Consider the following 17,448-nt stretch of genomic DNA (forward strand, 5'->3'; position numbering starts at 1 on the left):
TTGAAACTTCTTATATTAGTATTAAATGTGATGCTGCAGGTAGAATTAAATATGAGTCAAGGAACTTGCAGTGTGGGCTGGTGGAATTTCATGATATATTTCAGCACTGATTGTTATAAAGTGTTTAAAGTGCTCTGCATGAAATCTCTTAGCAATGCTTTCAACACTGAAAGCACTGTTAAGAGATGTCATGCAGCAATTGTCCACATCACAAATTATGGGGGGCAGGGTGGGAAAAAGAGAGGAAGATAACAGTAAATCATTTGGATTTGGAAAAATCATGATCACAAATGTTGATCTGAGTCACACATATGTCTGAAGCCTGTTGCATAAGCATAAAATTTGGTTCAGGGTTCAAAGTTTGCATTCCAAGAACCTCTTCTTTCTTGATGAATCAATAAATAAAATGCCAGCTTTTAAAGCATCAAGACTGATCTTGAAAATGTGTAGGCAAACCCTATGGACATCTAAATAAGAGTGAGTCAAGATGGGCGGGGGAGGTAGAAGCCAACACAGGTAAGCAGGGAGTTCCATCTATCAGTGGCTAGGTCTTCATGGCCTTTTATAGTTCTATCATGATTTGCAGAAAGAAAAACAATGACACAGATATTACATTTACCAGCACGAAGAGTTTTTGATAGCCTGTTGCTATTTTGGAAACTCAAAAGCTGTCTAAAATATTTTGCATTTATACTGGCTCTTGGAAATCCTATCCTAGCCCTGTTCATTTTTGAAAGTTGTGACTTGCTTTCCACTCTCTCTCCAGTCCTCACCTCCGATTAGCGATGCGGCTGCTGTTCCTGCCCATACCAAGGCACTTCTCCAAATGTGGAGCAAAGCGGGAGGCAGCAATGCTTCGGCTGCAGTTTGGGCAAACACACTCCTTGTTCTTCCACTGGTTATAGACCTGGCCAAAGATATCCAGCCCTGGCTGATCTACAATTTCTACAGGCAAATTAGGGAAGAAAGAGAGGATCTCTTAGTAGGAAGAGAGGACAGGGAAAGATATGCACATTCAAGGAAGTCAAAGTGGCCACTGGTAAATACTACTCTGCACCTGCTGCAAAAACACACTGTGCATACAGGGTGGTGGACAAAGAGCTTGCACACCTTGTCTGTACAAGTTCCTTGTTTATCAACATATCAAAGAATGAAAAGGGCTTCTCCCTTCCTCTCTGCAACCTGCCAAGTCAAGCTGCCTGTGGTCCTGGTGAGCTTCTGCATCCCCTCCATCACATAACCTAAGCTTCTGTAAGTTGAACTATCTGGAGCTACCTCTTCAGGAGGTAGTTTTTTGCAGTGAACCTGTTCTTTGCATTTGCCACACTACAGCTTATGTGCTCTGGATTCAAACATTCACTTTGAAAGACAGGGCATCAGGTCGAATGCAAAAGTAAGCCACAGCAGGCAAGAGAAAATAACCTGTTTTTAAAGGGATAATCCTGAATTAAAAGCTAAGACCAGATAGCCCGTTTTTTTCCTAAGGCTTTTTTCTGGGGGGGGGGGGGACTAAACAAATGGATTATGGAATATTTTCTTTTGTAATGAGGAATAAAATGTTTAACACAAGCTATTCACATATTTACTGCCCCAAAATCATTCTCTAAAAAGTGTGTAAGGAAATTTTTAAAATAAGACTATATACAGCAGGGTTTTCCAAACTTTAGTTCCCAGACATTTTGGACTTCAGATCCCAGAATTCCTCACTGTTGGCCAAGCTGGCTTGGGCTTCTGGGAGTTAAGAATCCAAAACACCTGAAGGACCAAAGTTTGAGGAATCATTGATATATAGTATCAGAGCTCTACAATTCATGGTCTTTGCTTCCTTTACTTAGAGCCAAAACAATCCAGCTCAAAATTCCTGCTTACCAGTGGCTTGGAGATGTGGTGTACACACTGCATGTGCCCTGAAGCTGCCAAGCTGTTAACACATGGGCTGGCTTAACGGCATTCTGGCAGCGAAGCATTTACATGCTGCAGGAGTGCCATAAAGCTGTGGTGGGGAGGGAACAACCAGGTTTTTGCCAGCTCAAAAATGCTGCTTCTTTTTGGGCTGGCAAAAAGGTAAATTGGAGCCACAGTGTGCAGTTGCTGCAGCCCCAACTTGGCTCTCCTAGGGGTGGCTTCAAGCTCTTCCTTCAGGATGGTCTGTTTTGCCCCTTAGTTCATTTTACAGAAATGAGAGCATTATGTTGGCTTGATAATATGGAAAACTACTGGAGATAAAATCATTTTTCTGTTTTACTAATGTTGATGTGTTGTTTTTATTTTTGTTGTTTGCCTGCTCTTCAAATTGGCACAACAAAAATTCGGAACACTGTAGTTTGATTTGTAATAAAAACCTCTTTGAAAAGTTCAATTTGTAATGATTTTCTGATGAAAAGTACTTTTAATGTATCAAACACGATAATTTGAGGCCAAACAAAATTATATACAATGAATTTTATATTCCTTAAGTAACAAAATTACTTTCAATTTGTAAAGAGGTTTTTTAAATATTGCATTTTTTATTTTTCTGAAAAACGTCTAGTCTTTTCAAAAAAAAAAATTCAGGGAAAATTGGGCTTGTACCATGTCTTCAAAATTTCCGGAAAGCAGTCAGTAGTTACAAATGCAGACTTACCAAAGTCCTTCATACTATCAGGGTCTGTGTCATCCAGAAAGAAGTAGCCACATTTGACAGCCCGGTGTACTTCAAAACACAAGCCCAAGCAAGCATCTTCAATCAAGTCTGAGTAAATATCATGAGCCACAGCCTAGAAAGCAAGAAGACCCAAAAAGGTAGTGGCATAAAGATATTTCACCAGAAAGACTAGTAGAGTACAAGAGAAAGACTCCATGGGGGCCAATATTCCATCCCAGGGCTGAAGCCCAGAATCATATCTCAGTCCAGAACTCAAAATGTAAATAGTAGTGAGCTATTACAGTGGGCCCTTGTTATCCGCTGGGGTTTGGTTCCAGGCCCCCCTGTGGATAACAAAATCGTGGATGCTCAAGTCCTACTAAATACAATGGCACAGCAAAATGGTGTCCCTCATGTAAAATGGAAAAAACAAGGTTTGCTATTTGGAATTTATACCTTTTAAAAAATATATTCACAAACCGTGGATGCTTGAATCCGTGGATTAAAAATCCATGGATAAGAAGGGCTGACTGTAATTGGCACAAATGCATCGTACTGAAATAAAGGGTTGCATCAGCTGCGTTTCCCCCAATTACTCTGGCTCTCGGTAACACAGAAAGCACCCACCATTCATTGGCTGTCCAGACTTCAACTACTTTCTTTTGTTATCACAATGCAAATCTGAATTTTTGAATGCATATCAAAGCCTGTTTTGATCACATCTATCAATGAATGTATCAACCCATTTATTTATTTAAAAATATTTCTACATTGCTTGTTATATCCAGGCAGCATACACAAAAACCCACATAAAAACATCATGGCTGGAACAAAGTACAATATAACATGATTAGAAGGGTACTGGTAGTGTGGAACCAGAAGTCTAATTGATTTGTCCTTCTCTTCCTCTTTCTTCTTACAAACCAGTGCTGTGCAATGTTATTATCAGGTAAGAAGCACAAGATCCATTTCAGAGGATATGGTTGAGAAAGGGGGAGGCAAGGAGAGAACAGGATATGCATGTTAATGACACCAGAAGTTTGCTGTAGTTACTAGTAACTCTGGACTGTGATTTGATCTACAAGAAAGTGAAACTTTACAAATCTCTGAAGATTATAAACGTACAAATCTTAGGAGAAAAAGGGTAAAAGAACAGAAAGGATTAATTAAAGATGAATAGGCCTAATAGAAAGAGGAGTGAAAAATACCAATTTTGGGCTAAGGCAACCAAAAAATAAACAAATACATAAAAATTGAAAGAAGGCGCTTGGGTAGGGGCTATAGTGTGAATATTTGAGTCTACATGATCTCTTGCTTGGGTGGCATTAAGAGCTAATATATCCATGAATAGTTTCTTCACTGCAGACAAAGAAAGTATTACACTTCACTTTAAACTTTGTATTAACAAAACCCTCTTATTTCAAATGTCACACTAGTAACACCTCAGCACAAATAAAAGGCTCTAGGATAATGGGTTGCCCTGGCTGATCCTAACGCTAAACCCTGCTCCCAAGATTACAGGTCCTCTAAGCAAAGGTGTTCATGGACCTGTCCATTTCAGCCTGGTTTTGCTGGCACTGTTCCTTCAAAATCTTTGCAAGAAGCTTTTCTTTCCAGAGAGGTGACTTACCTCCAACTTGCTGTTATCCAGGCCCGACAAAGTCATTTCCTCCATTTTCATTTGCAAAAGCTAACGGAGAAGATGCTGAGAATGCAACATAGCAGAGGCCAGGCTCAAATGGGAAGGGTTCCCCCTATGTGAGGACAGAGAAAAGGACACAATGATTTGCATGGAAACTTTCTTTCAAAGTGGAGGGTGAGCAACTTTCCCATCTTCCTACAAATCATCATCATCATCATCATCATCATCATAATTTATTAAGTGTTTTTAAGTATTCACCAGGTTCTATACTTGTTTAAAACACATCTAATTTTACTGCTCTCGGTCCCAAAACAGAGCTGGGAAATGCCCAGAAACCTGTCAGCTCTTTAAAACAACAGGGTTAAGAACAGAGCTGTGTATTATGAGGGAGTACAGACAGTAGCTAGAATGTGGTAAGGGGTGCTTAATTCAGCCTCCTAAGTATCTCAGTGTTACATTAAAAATCCAACCATCCACACAAATTTCTGACCCTTGCGCTTGTAGCAGAGACAACTATCAAAATTTCAGGTGCTAGATAGCTTTATGAAAAAGACTCAACTGTCTGTCAGTGGGGTAACAATGGCAAACCTGCCATTACGAGCACAACAAAAACACATTCGGCAAAACAGTAGGTATTAGCGAAGAGAAAGTTATACCAATTTGCATGATTTTTTTAGGTCACAGAAGCCAACTTACCTTGATGCAGAATTTATTATTCTGACCAAGAGTATTCATGTCAACCTGTGACAAAGGCTATCAATGGCTACTATCCATGATGGCTATATATTACCTCAAGAATCAAAGGCAATATGACTCTGAATACCAGTTGCTGGGAAACACAAACTGGAGGGTGCTATTGCACACATCTGCTCATGGGCTTCCCATTGGCTGCTATGGGAACAGATTGCCAGACTAGATTGGCCTTTGGTCTGGTTTAACAAAACTCTTCTTAGGTTCTTATGACAGGTCAGCCTGTGCTCATCACAGGCAGTCAACAGCTTTGTCACTAAGCTGATAGTAGGAGAGAACATTAGTTAAACTTAGGACCAAAGGCACTGGACCGTCCAGTTCCTTCCTCTGAATATATGTTGGTCTAAGTGAGAACACAACCCAGCAACCAAATTTCACCTACAAAAGCGCCACTGGCTTGCATACCTGCCCAATTTCTAAACATTACATTTCTAGGTGCAGTACTCACTGCTGTCACTGTAAATTCATAAGGAGAGACACAAGAACACATGAAGAAAAACTAAAGTGTATTTCCCAACATCTTCAATGGACCAGGATTCTAGAAGAGTCTATAAAGAAGAAAGCAAATTAACTGACACGAAATACCAGTGTATCTGTACTTAGAAATGGCAGCACTGCATTAACAGACTGGGCATATGCAAAATGAATGCAGTAAACAACATGAAGAAAACAATCTGACAGATTATTAGAGCAATCCAATCTGCCAAATACGGGAAAGACCAAGGAGGAGATAAAGCAAAAATCTGAAAATAGACAAAGAGTTTGTTGTAGGGTCCACTGCCTTTCTACCCACCACCCTAAAACAGGCAAGACTGTCTGCCTGTTCCTTTAGATGTATACACCCCCTTCCACAGATGCTACAAACAGCAAGGAGAAGAAACAGCTCTTCAGAAGGGTTTATAAAAGAGGGAAAAAAGGAGTGGTCCCCTCATCTCACAGTGATAATCCACCCAGGAGGCACAGTCAATCTCTTTTTAATTTGTACCATGTTGGACCCCCCAAAAACTGTAGCATGGTTAGTTCCAAGATCTAGGAGTATCTGCTGACTCACTCTCGCTTTTGCTGAAAATATCCAGGCCCTAAAGGGAAAATGCAGTCTATGTCAATACAAATGAATTCAGGAAAGCAGCAATATTCAAAGAAGAGTGCTTCAATATGTACCCTCTGCAAAAACAGTACTATATCAGTACTGGCTTTGGCTAAAAGGAAGTTCCCAGCTTATCTACATTTCAATTATGGTGGAGAAGAAAGAGAAGTCACATTAACAAGTCCTTATCCATTTTTAGATGGAAAACTGTGTTGAGATATTTAGTCCAGCTGAACAGCTACAGACTGAGTTCCTCAGTCTTTACATCAAGCTCTTGAGTGGGGTGGAGAACATATACACAAAATATACACAAAAAGAACTAACTGATTTGAAATATCCCAAAGTCTGACAAACAAATAAGTGTAGCTCAAAAGCTGGCTTCTTGCATTTGTGTGTCCACTTGTTTTTCAAAAGAAAAAAAAGAAACCTTTTCAGTTTATTCTACCCTTGGAGTCAGGCTGGTGTTATCTTCTGTTTTCGGGTGTGTGTGTCTTTCCCAAACCAAATGTTGTATTAGGACCAGAGTCACTCAAAATGAGGCACCAATAATAATAAAATACAGCTCTCTCCCTCCCTCACTTCTCTGCAGGTTTGGCTTTTTAAAAAACTGGCTTCTAAAAATCTGCAATCTTTTCTCTGCACTGGGAAAAGGAAAATAAAGAGGGGAGGGGGGACAAACATTCTGCTGATGCTGAATACACTAATAAAACACATACCACTTTGTACCCCCATCCTAATACCAAGTCTAGATAGGAAAGCAGGCAAAACTCATTCCCCATGACAACTGTGGCTGGGAATCCAAAACAAGCAAGTAGATTACTAATGTTCCAGGTTTTTAAAATAAATTATGATATCCCTTGTCTTTTCCAGATTTGGCATAGCTTGTTGCAGGATGGATTTCCATTTGGAGCAGGGAACAAGGACTACAGCACCTAATGAGGCAGAGTAAATTATGGAAAGCAATGGATTGTGTTTTAATACAACAGTGGGAAGGAAAAAATCCAGTTTACAAAGGATGGGCCCAGCTTGTAAGGATGGCCAATGACTTGGGGCTCTTCCAGCTCCCTATTGTTGGAAGAAGGATTCCTTCAACACCAGACACAGACTTCATTAGCCTAACAAAGGGCAAAGAAACCCCAGACAGTATGGGATCCCTCTGTACATCCAAGGCCTTCCCACAGCCAGCCATCTGGAATCAGACCAATACACTCACCCTATTCCCATGTCTAGACCCAGTTGCCAAAAAAAAAAGAGGGGGGAGAGAGAGTAGTGGTGATCTCAGTTGTAAGCAGAACTGGCTTCTGATTAGGAAAATGCTTCACCACATCTGCAGGATCATAGCAGGAAGATTAGCAGTTCACTCCTTAGGTTTTTAAAGTTCCCCAGTGTATTTTATCTCCTCCCAATCCCTGTCCATAGGCTTACAAACAGTAGTGGATTTAATAGGCTTTATTGATTTGCATCGACTATTTAAGTAGCTTTTACCAGACTGGAGCACACTCCAAATCCTGGCTGTGAGGTTGACTACTTTTTCCTATAGCTTTCCATGACCACTGCTACCTCCTCTAAGTAAACCACAGAACTGTCCCCTCCACCATGCCTCTCAACCAACACCCTTGTCCCATGCACTCCTTAATCTGCTCCCTGACTCACCGGCGTTTATCTCATCCCACAAAGCTGTTCTTCCTCCTGCCACCTTCTTGCTTTTTTGCTCCACCAATCCAGTGCTCTTCTCCAACATTCATTCCTCCACCACTCCAAACCCTCCATATTAACTCAAATCCATCAGCATAAAAAGCATTAATATCTTCCTTAAACATTTTCTTCCCAAGCCACAGAAACAATTCCTCAGACTTCGAGTCCAACTGATGCTTAAACTATGGTGGGCTTTATTAAACTGCCTTTCTCCAGCAAGCTCCTTACTTTTTTGCAAGGCATAGTCTTAACCAGGGCTCAGGCCCAGAAACTTTCTAATGATGGAGATGGGCTGGGACCTAAGCACACGCCTTTAGCAAAATAATATGCCCTCACCCTAACCCCTCCCTTGTATATAGAGGTTGCTCAACAGAAAAGAAAATATACTCTAGACCTGCTCAGAGGGACCCTTGCCTTTATTCCACACATTACAGAGCAGCAGTGCCAGTAGGAACATGTTCTGGGGCTGATCTTTTTCAAAATCATACCCAAGTGATAGTGGGGGAAGAGGAGAGAGAAAGTATTCTCCTGGGGGGAAAAACACCATAAAAATATGTAAGAGATTCAGCCTATCTTAGTGCTTCTGAAAATAGAGGGAAATGGTACTTAACTGTGAACTGTCTGATTCACACTGGAAGAACTTTCCTGAGATTAGACCACAATTTGTTGGCTAGGGAAATTAGGAGTTGTAGTTCAACACAACATCATATAATGCATCTTACAACATCCTGAAAATGATTTGAAGGCACATAATATCAAGAACAAACCTTTCTTACCCTTTCTTCTCTCCTACCAGGAATTTGTTTCCTCCATTCCCCCCATACCAAACCATCTTTACACTTTTTAACCCCTCTCCTGGTCCCCAACTGAGCACCCATGAACCAGTCAAAGGAGTCCATTTCCTTGTCCAGTCCCCTTAATTCAGTCATACCCTCACTTACAGTTTTGAATGCAAGCCTTATTAATGGCTGCTTACTCACTAGCTTTCTCTTCTTTCCAGGCTTTACTTCTAGACTTCCTCCATTTCTTTACTTTGCAGTTTCTTCCTTCAAACATGTAGCTGCTTCCCAGTTTTTCCTCTTCACCAGCCCCACCCTTTCTCTGATAACCACCCCGCCTTTTCTGTTCTCTATAATTTTGCCCCCTTTACATGGCTCTCCAAAATTTTTTGCCTACAAATCCCATTTTCACCATTCAGCATGGGCAATGGTAAGAGATTGTGAAAGTTGTAGTTCAAAGTATCAAAGATTTTAGAGGGCCACAATTTTCCAATCCCGGCTATTTAAAAAAATCCAGCCCACAGAGCAATTTACCAAACACATCCTACACCTAACCTCTTCACCAGGAAAGCCAAGATCAGTTCCATTATCTTTCCCTACCTGTTTATTCAGATATAGCTTCCTCAAACCCAGCATCTATTTTGCAACAGCAGCCTATTATTAATTCTTCCTCAGCTTCACATTTATATCTCACCTTTTCTTTAAGGGTTCAAAGTGGTAGCCATGGCTCCTCTTTCTCCTGCTTTATTTTCACAACCATCACCCAAAAGATCACTCAATAAATTCCACAGATCAGTGGAGACTTCAACCTAAATCTCCCAAGTATCAGCCCAACACTTTATCCACTACACCAATACTGGCTATTCCAGCAGACACCCTGGAAACAGAGTTGGGTACTGTGGGACAAGAAAGGAACTTTTCCAAACTCTACCTGGAAGGCTATAAGCAGGAGATAAGGAAGGAAGAAATCCTGTTCCCCACTGTGATTGGTATTCAGAGTTTTGCTGCCTTTGAACCTGGAACTACAACCAAAACTACAACAGTCCGTTTATCTGCTACATTTATAACCCATTCTCCTTTCAATAATTTATGGGGTGGTGGTATAGATGGTATCAGCCCCAAAGTTGACTAATAATCTTCATGATGGAGTGGGAATTTTATCCTGAGTTTCCCAAATCTGGCATTCTATCTATCGCCATCCCATGGTGACTCTCCATCCATGCACCTACCATGAATGTCCTCTATCCCAGTGTTTCCCAAACTTTGGTCCTCCAGATGTTTTGGACTTCAACTCCCAGAAGCCCTAGTCATTTGGGACAACAGTCAGGAATTCTGGGAGCTATTGGCTAAAACATTTGGAGAACCAAAGTTTGGGGGAAATTGCTTTAGAGGGACATGAAAGAGTTAAGTGGCTGAATCAGACCAAAGGTCTATGCAGCCTACCACTCTGAGCCAACAGGATCTAGTCAAATGATTCTGGGGACCTCACAAACAGGGCCGGAGGAGAGCCTAAATACACTAAAAGGCTCCAGATCCCTTCTGGTCTTGGAAAATAAGCAAGGTCAGCCCTGGTTAGATGGGAGACCACCAACAAATACTAGGTGCTGTAGGCTGCATTTCAGAGGAAGAAACTGGCAAATCCACCTCTGAGGATTCCTTGCCCATGAAAACCCTGTGAAATCTATGGGGTCCCCCTAAGTCAGAGGTTCCCAAACTGTGCTCTTTAAGGGATTCTGGCCTTCAACTCCCAGAATCCCAGACTCTTGGCCAACATGGCTGTGGCTTTTGGGAGCTGAAGTCCAAAATATCTTAAAGAGCAGTTTGGGGACCACTGCCCTAAGTCAACAGGTGATCTGAATTCATATATACACACACACAAATATCTAAAGCCACCAGATCCTTCCAGTCTGAACCTTGAAGCAGGATCAGCCCTGGTTAGTACTTAGATGGGAGACCACTAACAAATACCAGATGCTGTGGTCTGTATTTCAGAGGAAGAAACTGGAAAAACCACCTCTGAGGATTCCTTGCCTAAGAAAACCCTATTAAATGTATAGGGTTGCCATAAGTCAACAAGCATACTGAATACCTAACCACCAGATCCTATCTCATCTTGGAAGCTAAGCTTGGTTAGTACTTGGATGGAGGCCACCAACAACTCCCAAGGTCACCCAGTACTGAAGGCTGTATTTCAGAGGAAGGAACTAGCAAAGGCACCTCTGAGGATTCTTGACTAAGAAAACCCTCTGAAATCCATAGGGTCGCCCTAAATCAACAGGCGACTTGAAGGCACGTTGTTGTTTTTCAACAGCAATCATTCTTCACTAGAAGCAAGTCCTTTCTTATTTATGGCGACATTAAGGCAAAACTATCCTGGCGTTTTCTTAGTAAGCTTTGTTCAGAGGAAGTTCGCCGCCTTCCCTTGAGGCTGAGAGTGTGTGACTTACTCAAGATCACTCAGTGAGTTTCCATGACTGAAATGGGGTTCGAACCTTGGTCTCCAGAGTCATAGTCTAAGGCTGAAACCACTACACCACGCTGGCTGAAAACCCTATGAAATACAAGTCGACAGGTGACTTGAAGCCACAGAGAGAGAGACTCGACTGCTTCCTCCTCTCAGCATCGCAGAGTGTGTCCCTGAGCATGGAGGCTCCAGTATGGTTCCTTGATGCTCCTCCCAGGATTTGTCAAACCTGCTTTGAGAAAGAGCAAAATAAATGGGTCCTCCGCAATGGCCAGCATGCTGTAGTGCTTTGAGTACTGGACTAGGACACTGGAAGTTGTTGTTGTGTGCCTTCAACAACTTCCAGTTGGTGACCCTATCATGGGGCTTTCTTAGCAAATTTCTTCAGAGGGGGCTTGCCACTGCCATCCTCTGAGGCTGAGAGAGTGAGACTTGCTCAAGGGGTTTCTATGGCTGAGTTGGGATTCGAACCCTGGTCTCTAGAGACCTATTCCAATGCTCAGACCACACCATGATGAATCTGGGACATTGGGAGACCAGGAATCAAATCCTGCTCAACCATGTAAACTCGCTGGGTGACCTCAGACAAGTCACACACTCTCAGCCTCAGAGGCTAGCCATGATAAACCTTCTCTGAAGAAACCTGCAAAGAAAATGCCATGATGGGTTCCCCTTAAGGCCTCCATAAACTGGAAAGGACTTGAAGGCCCACAACAACAAGCAAACTGAAGTATTCCCCTATTTTGCCCTATTTCCACTCATACTTAAGAGATTAAACTAACATCCTATAGGACTGTCATCCTAAACACACTGCAGAAATCATCCACTCTGAGGCTGCTTTAACTGCCCTGGCTCAGTGCTAGAGAATCCTGGGAACTGTAGTTTGATCTGGCACCAGGGCTCTCTTTCTGACAGAGCAGGCTAAAGGTCTCACAAACACTACAACTCCCAGGATTCCCTAGCACTGAGCAGGAGGGCAATCTCGGATTATTTCTGTAGTGTGTTTGGGACGTGAGCCAGGGCACTTATAGTGGTCTCAAAATGGATTACAGTTGGCCCTTCTTATACACTGATTTTTTATACACGGATTCAAGCATCCACCGTTTGAAAATGTCCCCCCAAAAAGTATAAACTTCAAATATCAAACCTTGATTTTCCATTTTTCATCAGGGACACCATTTTGCCATGTCATTATATTTAATGGGACTTGAGCATCCATGCATTTTATTATCCACAGGAGATCTTGGAACCAAACCCCAGAGGATAACAAGGATCCACTGTGTGTTTCGAACTTAGGTTGTGTTTCATACTTGGGTGGATGCCATTAAGTAGCACTGGGCGATCTTGTGGCACATTTGAGCCTCACTGAAAGAAAGGAGTTGACAGCATGAGCTTTCCTAGACTTCAGCCTCCTTCCTCAGATGCATCTTGTATTATTATTATGTAGAGATATTATTACTATTATTAAGAGAGATCTTGTAGCACCTTTGAGACTAACTGAAAGAAAGAGGTTGGCGGCATGAGCTTTCGTAGACTTCAGGGTACTTCCTCAGATCCATTTGGTATTATTATTATTATTGAGAGATCTTGTAGCATGCAGGTGCTGTCCTAGACTTCAGTCTCCTTCCTCAGATGCATTTCGTATTATTATTATTATTATGTAGAGATATTATTACTATTATTAAGATAGATCTTGTAGCACCTTTGAGACTGACTGAAAGAAAGAAGTTGGAGGCATAAGCTTTCCTAGACTTCAGTCTCCTTCCTCAAATGCATTTGGTATTATTATTATTATTATAGATCTTGTAGCACCTTTTGATACTTCTCAGATTTGTTGTTGTTATTATTATTATTACAGTATTATTAAGTAGAGGGATCTTGTATCACTGCAGGAGCTTTCCTAGACTTCAGCCTACTTCCTCTGATGCATTTGCTATGATGATGATGATGACGATGTAGAGAGAGACCTTGCAGCAGCAGCAGCAGCAGCACCTCTGAGACTCACCGAAAGGAAGCAGTGGGCAGCAGGGACTCCAACTCCCAGAATTCCACAGCCCTGAGTTCGGAAAGAGTTAAAGCGGTGCCAAAGCGGGTTATTATTTCTCCAATGTGGACGAAGAAACTTGCCAGCGGGTGGGGATCTCTATGTCCCTGGAGGCAGCAACAAGGCAACCCCGACAAGGGCAGTTTCGTTCCTCCCTGGCTGGGCTCTTTTGTTTCCCCTCAGGAGCGCCATGATTCCCTCTCATGATGCCTGACTTACCTTCCTGACTTACCCTCCTCAGAGCCGGCCTCCGCCGCCCCGAAGGCAGCCCCTGCCCTCTCGCCCCCCTGGCGATGCGGCCATGCCCCTTCCTGGCCGGGCCCCAGCTCAGCGCAAGGCCCCCGGCGGGAGGAAGGGGCAGCAAAGGGACGGGAGGAGGAAGGATGGGCAGGCGCCGCGGCCTAGCGCCTCCTCCGCCGCCTCCGAAAGGGAAAGAGAGAGAGCCTTCTTCTTCTTGGGGTATTTATTATTATTGGGCACCTTTGCAATAAGGGCTCAACCGAACTTGCTAGGCTCCGGCGAGGAGGGAGGCGACCAATGGCAGAGCGCCTGGGGAAGGGGGCGGCCAATGGCTGCGCCGCCTTGCCTCCGTTCAAGGTTGTGTGTGAGGCAGGGAGGAGGAGGAGGAGGAGGAGAGACAGAGAGTGCTGCTGCTTGAGGGGACTGTGGTGGCTGCAGGGTTGTGGTGCATTGAAAGGCATTGCTGTGTGGTTTGAGCTGCCTCAGCTTTGGAAAGACACTGGGTCACACTCTCTCAGCCTCAGAGGATAGGAAAGGCAAACCCTGTCTGAAGAAACTTAACAAGAAAACCTTGTGACTCTGGAGAGCAGGGTTCGAATCCTGGCTCAGCCATGGAAACCCAATGGGTCACACTCTCTCAGCCTCAGAGAATGAAGAAAGCAAACTCTGTCTGAAGAAACTTGACAAGAAAATATTGTGATTCTAGAGACTAGGGTTTGAATCCTGGCTCAGCCATGGAAACCCAATGGGTCACACTCTCTCAGCCTCAGAGGATGGCCATGGCAAACCCTGTCTGAAGAAGCTTGTCAAGAAAGCCTGGTTTCTCTGGAGATCAGGGTTCGAATCCCGACTCAGGCTCAGAAAGCCACTGGGTCACGCTCTCTCTGCCTCAGAGGATGGCTGTGGCAAAACCTCTCTGAAGAAACTTAACAAGAAAACCCTGTGACTCAATGCTAGGGAATCCTGGGAGTTGTAGTTGGTTGTGGCATCAGAGCACTCTGACAGAGAAGGCTAAATAGCTCACAAAACTACAATTCTCTAGCATTGAGCCGGGTTAGTTAAAGCAGCGTCAAACTAGATTATTTCTGCAGTGTGTTTTGGCACTGAGTGAAATAAGTTGTAGCCTATGCTTTCATAGACTTGTTCTACTCCTCAGACACAGAAAGACACAAACACACATCCCTATCAGTGTACAACCAGTATGCTTGTCAGAATCTTAAACATGATGTTATGGTGTGCTGTAGGGCAGTGCATCTTAAAGTATGTGGAGGACCAGTAGGGTTTCTCCCCCAGTGTTCATGGGGTCAGTGCCATATTTGTACCCACTGACTACAACTCTTTCTTTCTTTCCTGAGAACTAGCCTTGGATCAGCCACTGACAGCTCATAGACCAGTCAACAAACCCCTACGCTGAGTAGTGCTGCTGTACAAGGCAATCTGCCAATAGGTTGGGTGTGTCATTTGGTGTAATCCAAAGCTTTGGTAGACTTGGGCACCAGTTCACTCCATGCATCTGAGGAGGAAGGCCAAGTCTATGAAAGCATAGGCTACAACTTCTTTTGCGCAGTCAGTCTCAAAGGTGCTACAAGATCCCTGTGCATACTGGTATCCCAGACTATCACAGCTATGTCTGCGTTATACAGGAATGGGTGCTGCCCACCATGGTTTAGCCTTCCCCAACCGATGCTCTTCAAATGTGCTAGAATACAACTCCAAGACATCTGGAGGATACCAGGTTGGCGAAGGCTAAACCATGGTAGGCAACGCCCTGTATAATGCGGATATCATAGTCGTGTTAGTCTGGGATATCAATATGCAAAGGGGTCTTTTAGCACCTTTGAGATTGATTGAGCTAAAGAAGTTGTAGCCAATCTTTTTGTAGCCAATCCTATAAAGATACGTCTACTCAGAAGATACGTCTCATTTATTTTAATTGTGCTTACTTCCATGTATAGGGCAGAAGCCTGACTATTCCCACATGGACCTTTGGAAATGAATTTGTGATCATAGATATTGGAACCGAAGCTGACAAACCCAAGATGGAACAAGATGTTAAACACATTTCTGTAGCTCATGTCACCATCCATGGTAACCATACGCACAAAGTTACATCCAACTCCCACTTTTAAGGTCAGAATTATCCTCTAGTTCTGCCCACCTACCGCTCCTCTCTATTTGTCCCAAGAATACATACCTTTTTCAGTATCAGGATTTCCCACCTCTGATCTAGTTCTGATCTGAAATCACGTATTTATTTTCAGTTTGGGCAAAGATATAGTGACATTGATGCTCTGAAGACGAGAAGGCGGTTCTTCTGGGCAACAGTTGCTAGGCAACTTGAGTTTAGAATGATGCTCCTTCAAACAGGACATAACACAACTGAGAATCAGTCTGACTCTTAATGATTTTCTTTCAAGCACATATAAGTTGCAGTTATTCCTTGCGGCCCAAAGCTAAGCAGCATTCATAATAAATCTCAGTGCAGTAGGAATTCAACAGCATCGCTTGGTACATCTCTGTTTCAGATGCCTTTTAACCATTTTATTCATCTAAAATAATATAGTCACTTTTCAGACCACAGTCCCAGAACGTTCAGGAACTAAATTTAATTCATTTATATTCATTTTATATCTCACCTTTCTCCCAATGTGGGACCCATAGTGGCTTATAACTTAAGTTAAATAAAATATAACTAAAACTATAGTTAGTTTTGTGTGGGTTTTTCGGGCTATGAGGCCGCGTTCTAGAAGAGGAATAAACTCTTCTAAAATGTGGCTTCATAGCCCGAAAAACCCACAAAAAACAATGGATGCTGGCCATGAAAGCCTTCGTCTTCACAATATTGTCGTTGTCATTGTGTGCCTCCAAGTCGTTACTTATGGTGACACTTGGCAAGTTTCTTCAGAGGGGGTTTGCCATTGCCTTCCTCTGAAGCTGAAAGAGTCTGAGTTGAACAAAGTCACCCAATGGTTTTTTTATGCTCAAGCAGGGAATCAAACTTTGATCTCTAGAGTCCAACATTCAAACCAGGACTCCACACTGGTTCTCTAGCAAAAAGAATATATAATATGTATATATTTAAAAAACTATTAAGCAAACAATCCAATTAAAACAGGCTAAAACAGTTAAAACACAGAACATAGTAAAGCATGCAACATACCATATTTTTAAAAACCTACTTTCTACCCCAATCACTTAAAAGTCAAAGCCCTGCTTAAATAAAAGGTCTGTGCCTGCTGGTGAGAAAGACCAGAGAAGAAGCCAACTGAGCTTCTTCCTTGGGAGGAAGTTTCATAGTTTAAGAGCAGCCACCAAGAAGGCCTATGATTTTCCATATATAGGACTGAGAGCTTACCCAAAACCCTAGGATCCTGGGAGGGCACCCACAATTTGTATTCAATGAAGAAATTAATTTAGCATTGAGAAGGCCAGGGTAACTCTAGCTGGAACATAAACTGATGTTTATTGGTTCTGACAAATCCAGAGTGCCGTATAACTCAGTTTTATTATTTGAACCACAAGAAGGATGTCAGCATTCACATGAAGCACTTACACACATGAACATAAACACACATGAAAAGGCGGCCATGGATACTAATTCAAGGATTGCAATGGGCAATGCTTGCCAATTCCAGAAATCAGGCTCCAATCTAAGGGAAAGCTGGGAGCTGAACAGAGCTCAGTACTCTGCTTTCTGGTACAGAAATACTAAGGGGCCAAGCTTGAATCTGACAAGAGTTTTTGCCTGGACCAAAATGGGAGTGCCTGATCAGGGATATTTATGGGCCAAACTTGACTTGAGGCAGTTTGAGTTGATTTTCCACGAATCCCAGAGACAACGGGATTCCCAGCTGGTTGATGGCTTTGACTTCAGAGTTACAAAAGGAATATTTTTGGTTGAGGGCCGTGACATTGATTGCACATGGCAGGGGGTTTGCAAGCAGCAATCCTCACAGCCATTAAGTTACATGGACCCTTTACACATGCCATCAGATCATATGTGACCACTTACGAGAAGATTACTTAAAGATCATCATGACCTTTCCAGGTTCATGCTTTTTGGCCTTTTTGCAACTGTTATTATAACATAGGCGGGATACAGACGGGCAGGAGAAGACGTCTTG

General features: G+C 42.7%; 1 protein-coding gene across 6 annotated transcripts in view; it reads right to left on the minus strand.

Annotated features, from left to right (window-relative positions):
• ATXN7L3 (ataxin 7 like 3) overlaps positions 1 to 13,558 on the minus strand; it is a 31,003-nt gene extending 17,445 nt beyond the window's left edge. Inside the window, exons 1-5 of one of the 6 annotated variants that reach the window (XM_042472367.1) lie at positions 13,304 to 13,558; positions 5,464 to 5,563; positions 4,254 to 4,377; positions 2,624 to 2,756; positions 774 to 945 (exon numbers count right to left, since the gene is read on the minus strand). In XM_042472367.1, coding sequence (XP_042328301.1) covers positions 774 to 945; positions 2,624 to 2,756; positions 4,254 to 4,304 — 356 coding nt within the window. In that variant the 5' untranslated portion in view covers positions 4,305 to 4,377; positions 5,464 to 5,563; positions 13,304 to 13,558. Of the gene's footprint in view, positions 1 to 773; positions 946 to 2,623; positions 2,757 to 4,253; positions 4,378 to 5,463; positions 5,564 to 12,187; positions 12,402 to 13,045; positions 13,097 to 13,303 lie in introns of those variants that run through there. The other 5 variants (XM_042472369.1, XM_042472368.1, XM_042472366.1 and 2 more) reach the window with 5 other exon arrangements.
• Positions 13,559 to 17,448: the final 3,890 nt, after the last annotated feature.

The sequence above is a fragment of the Sceloporus undulatus genome, chromosome 6, assembly GCF_019175285.1.
Source record: "Sceloporus undulatus isolate JIND9_A2432 ecotype Alabama chromosome 6, SceUnd_v1.1, whole genome shotgun sequence".
In the NCBI taxonomy this organism is placed as follows: Eukaryota; Metazoa; Chordata; class Lepidosauria; order Squamata; family Phrynosomatidae; genus Sceloporus; species Sceloporus undulatus.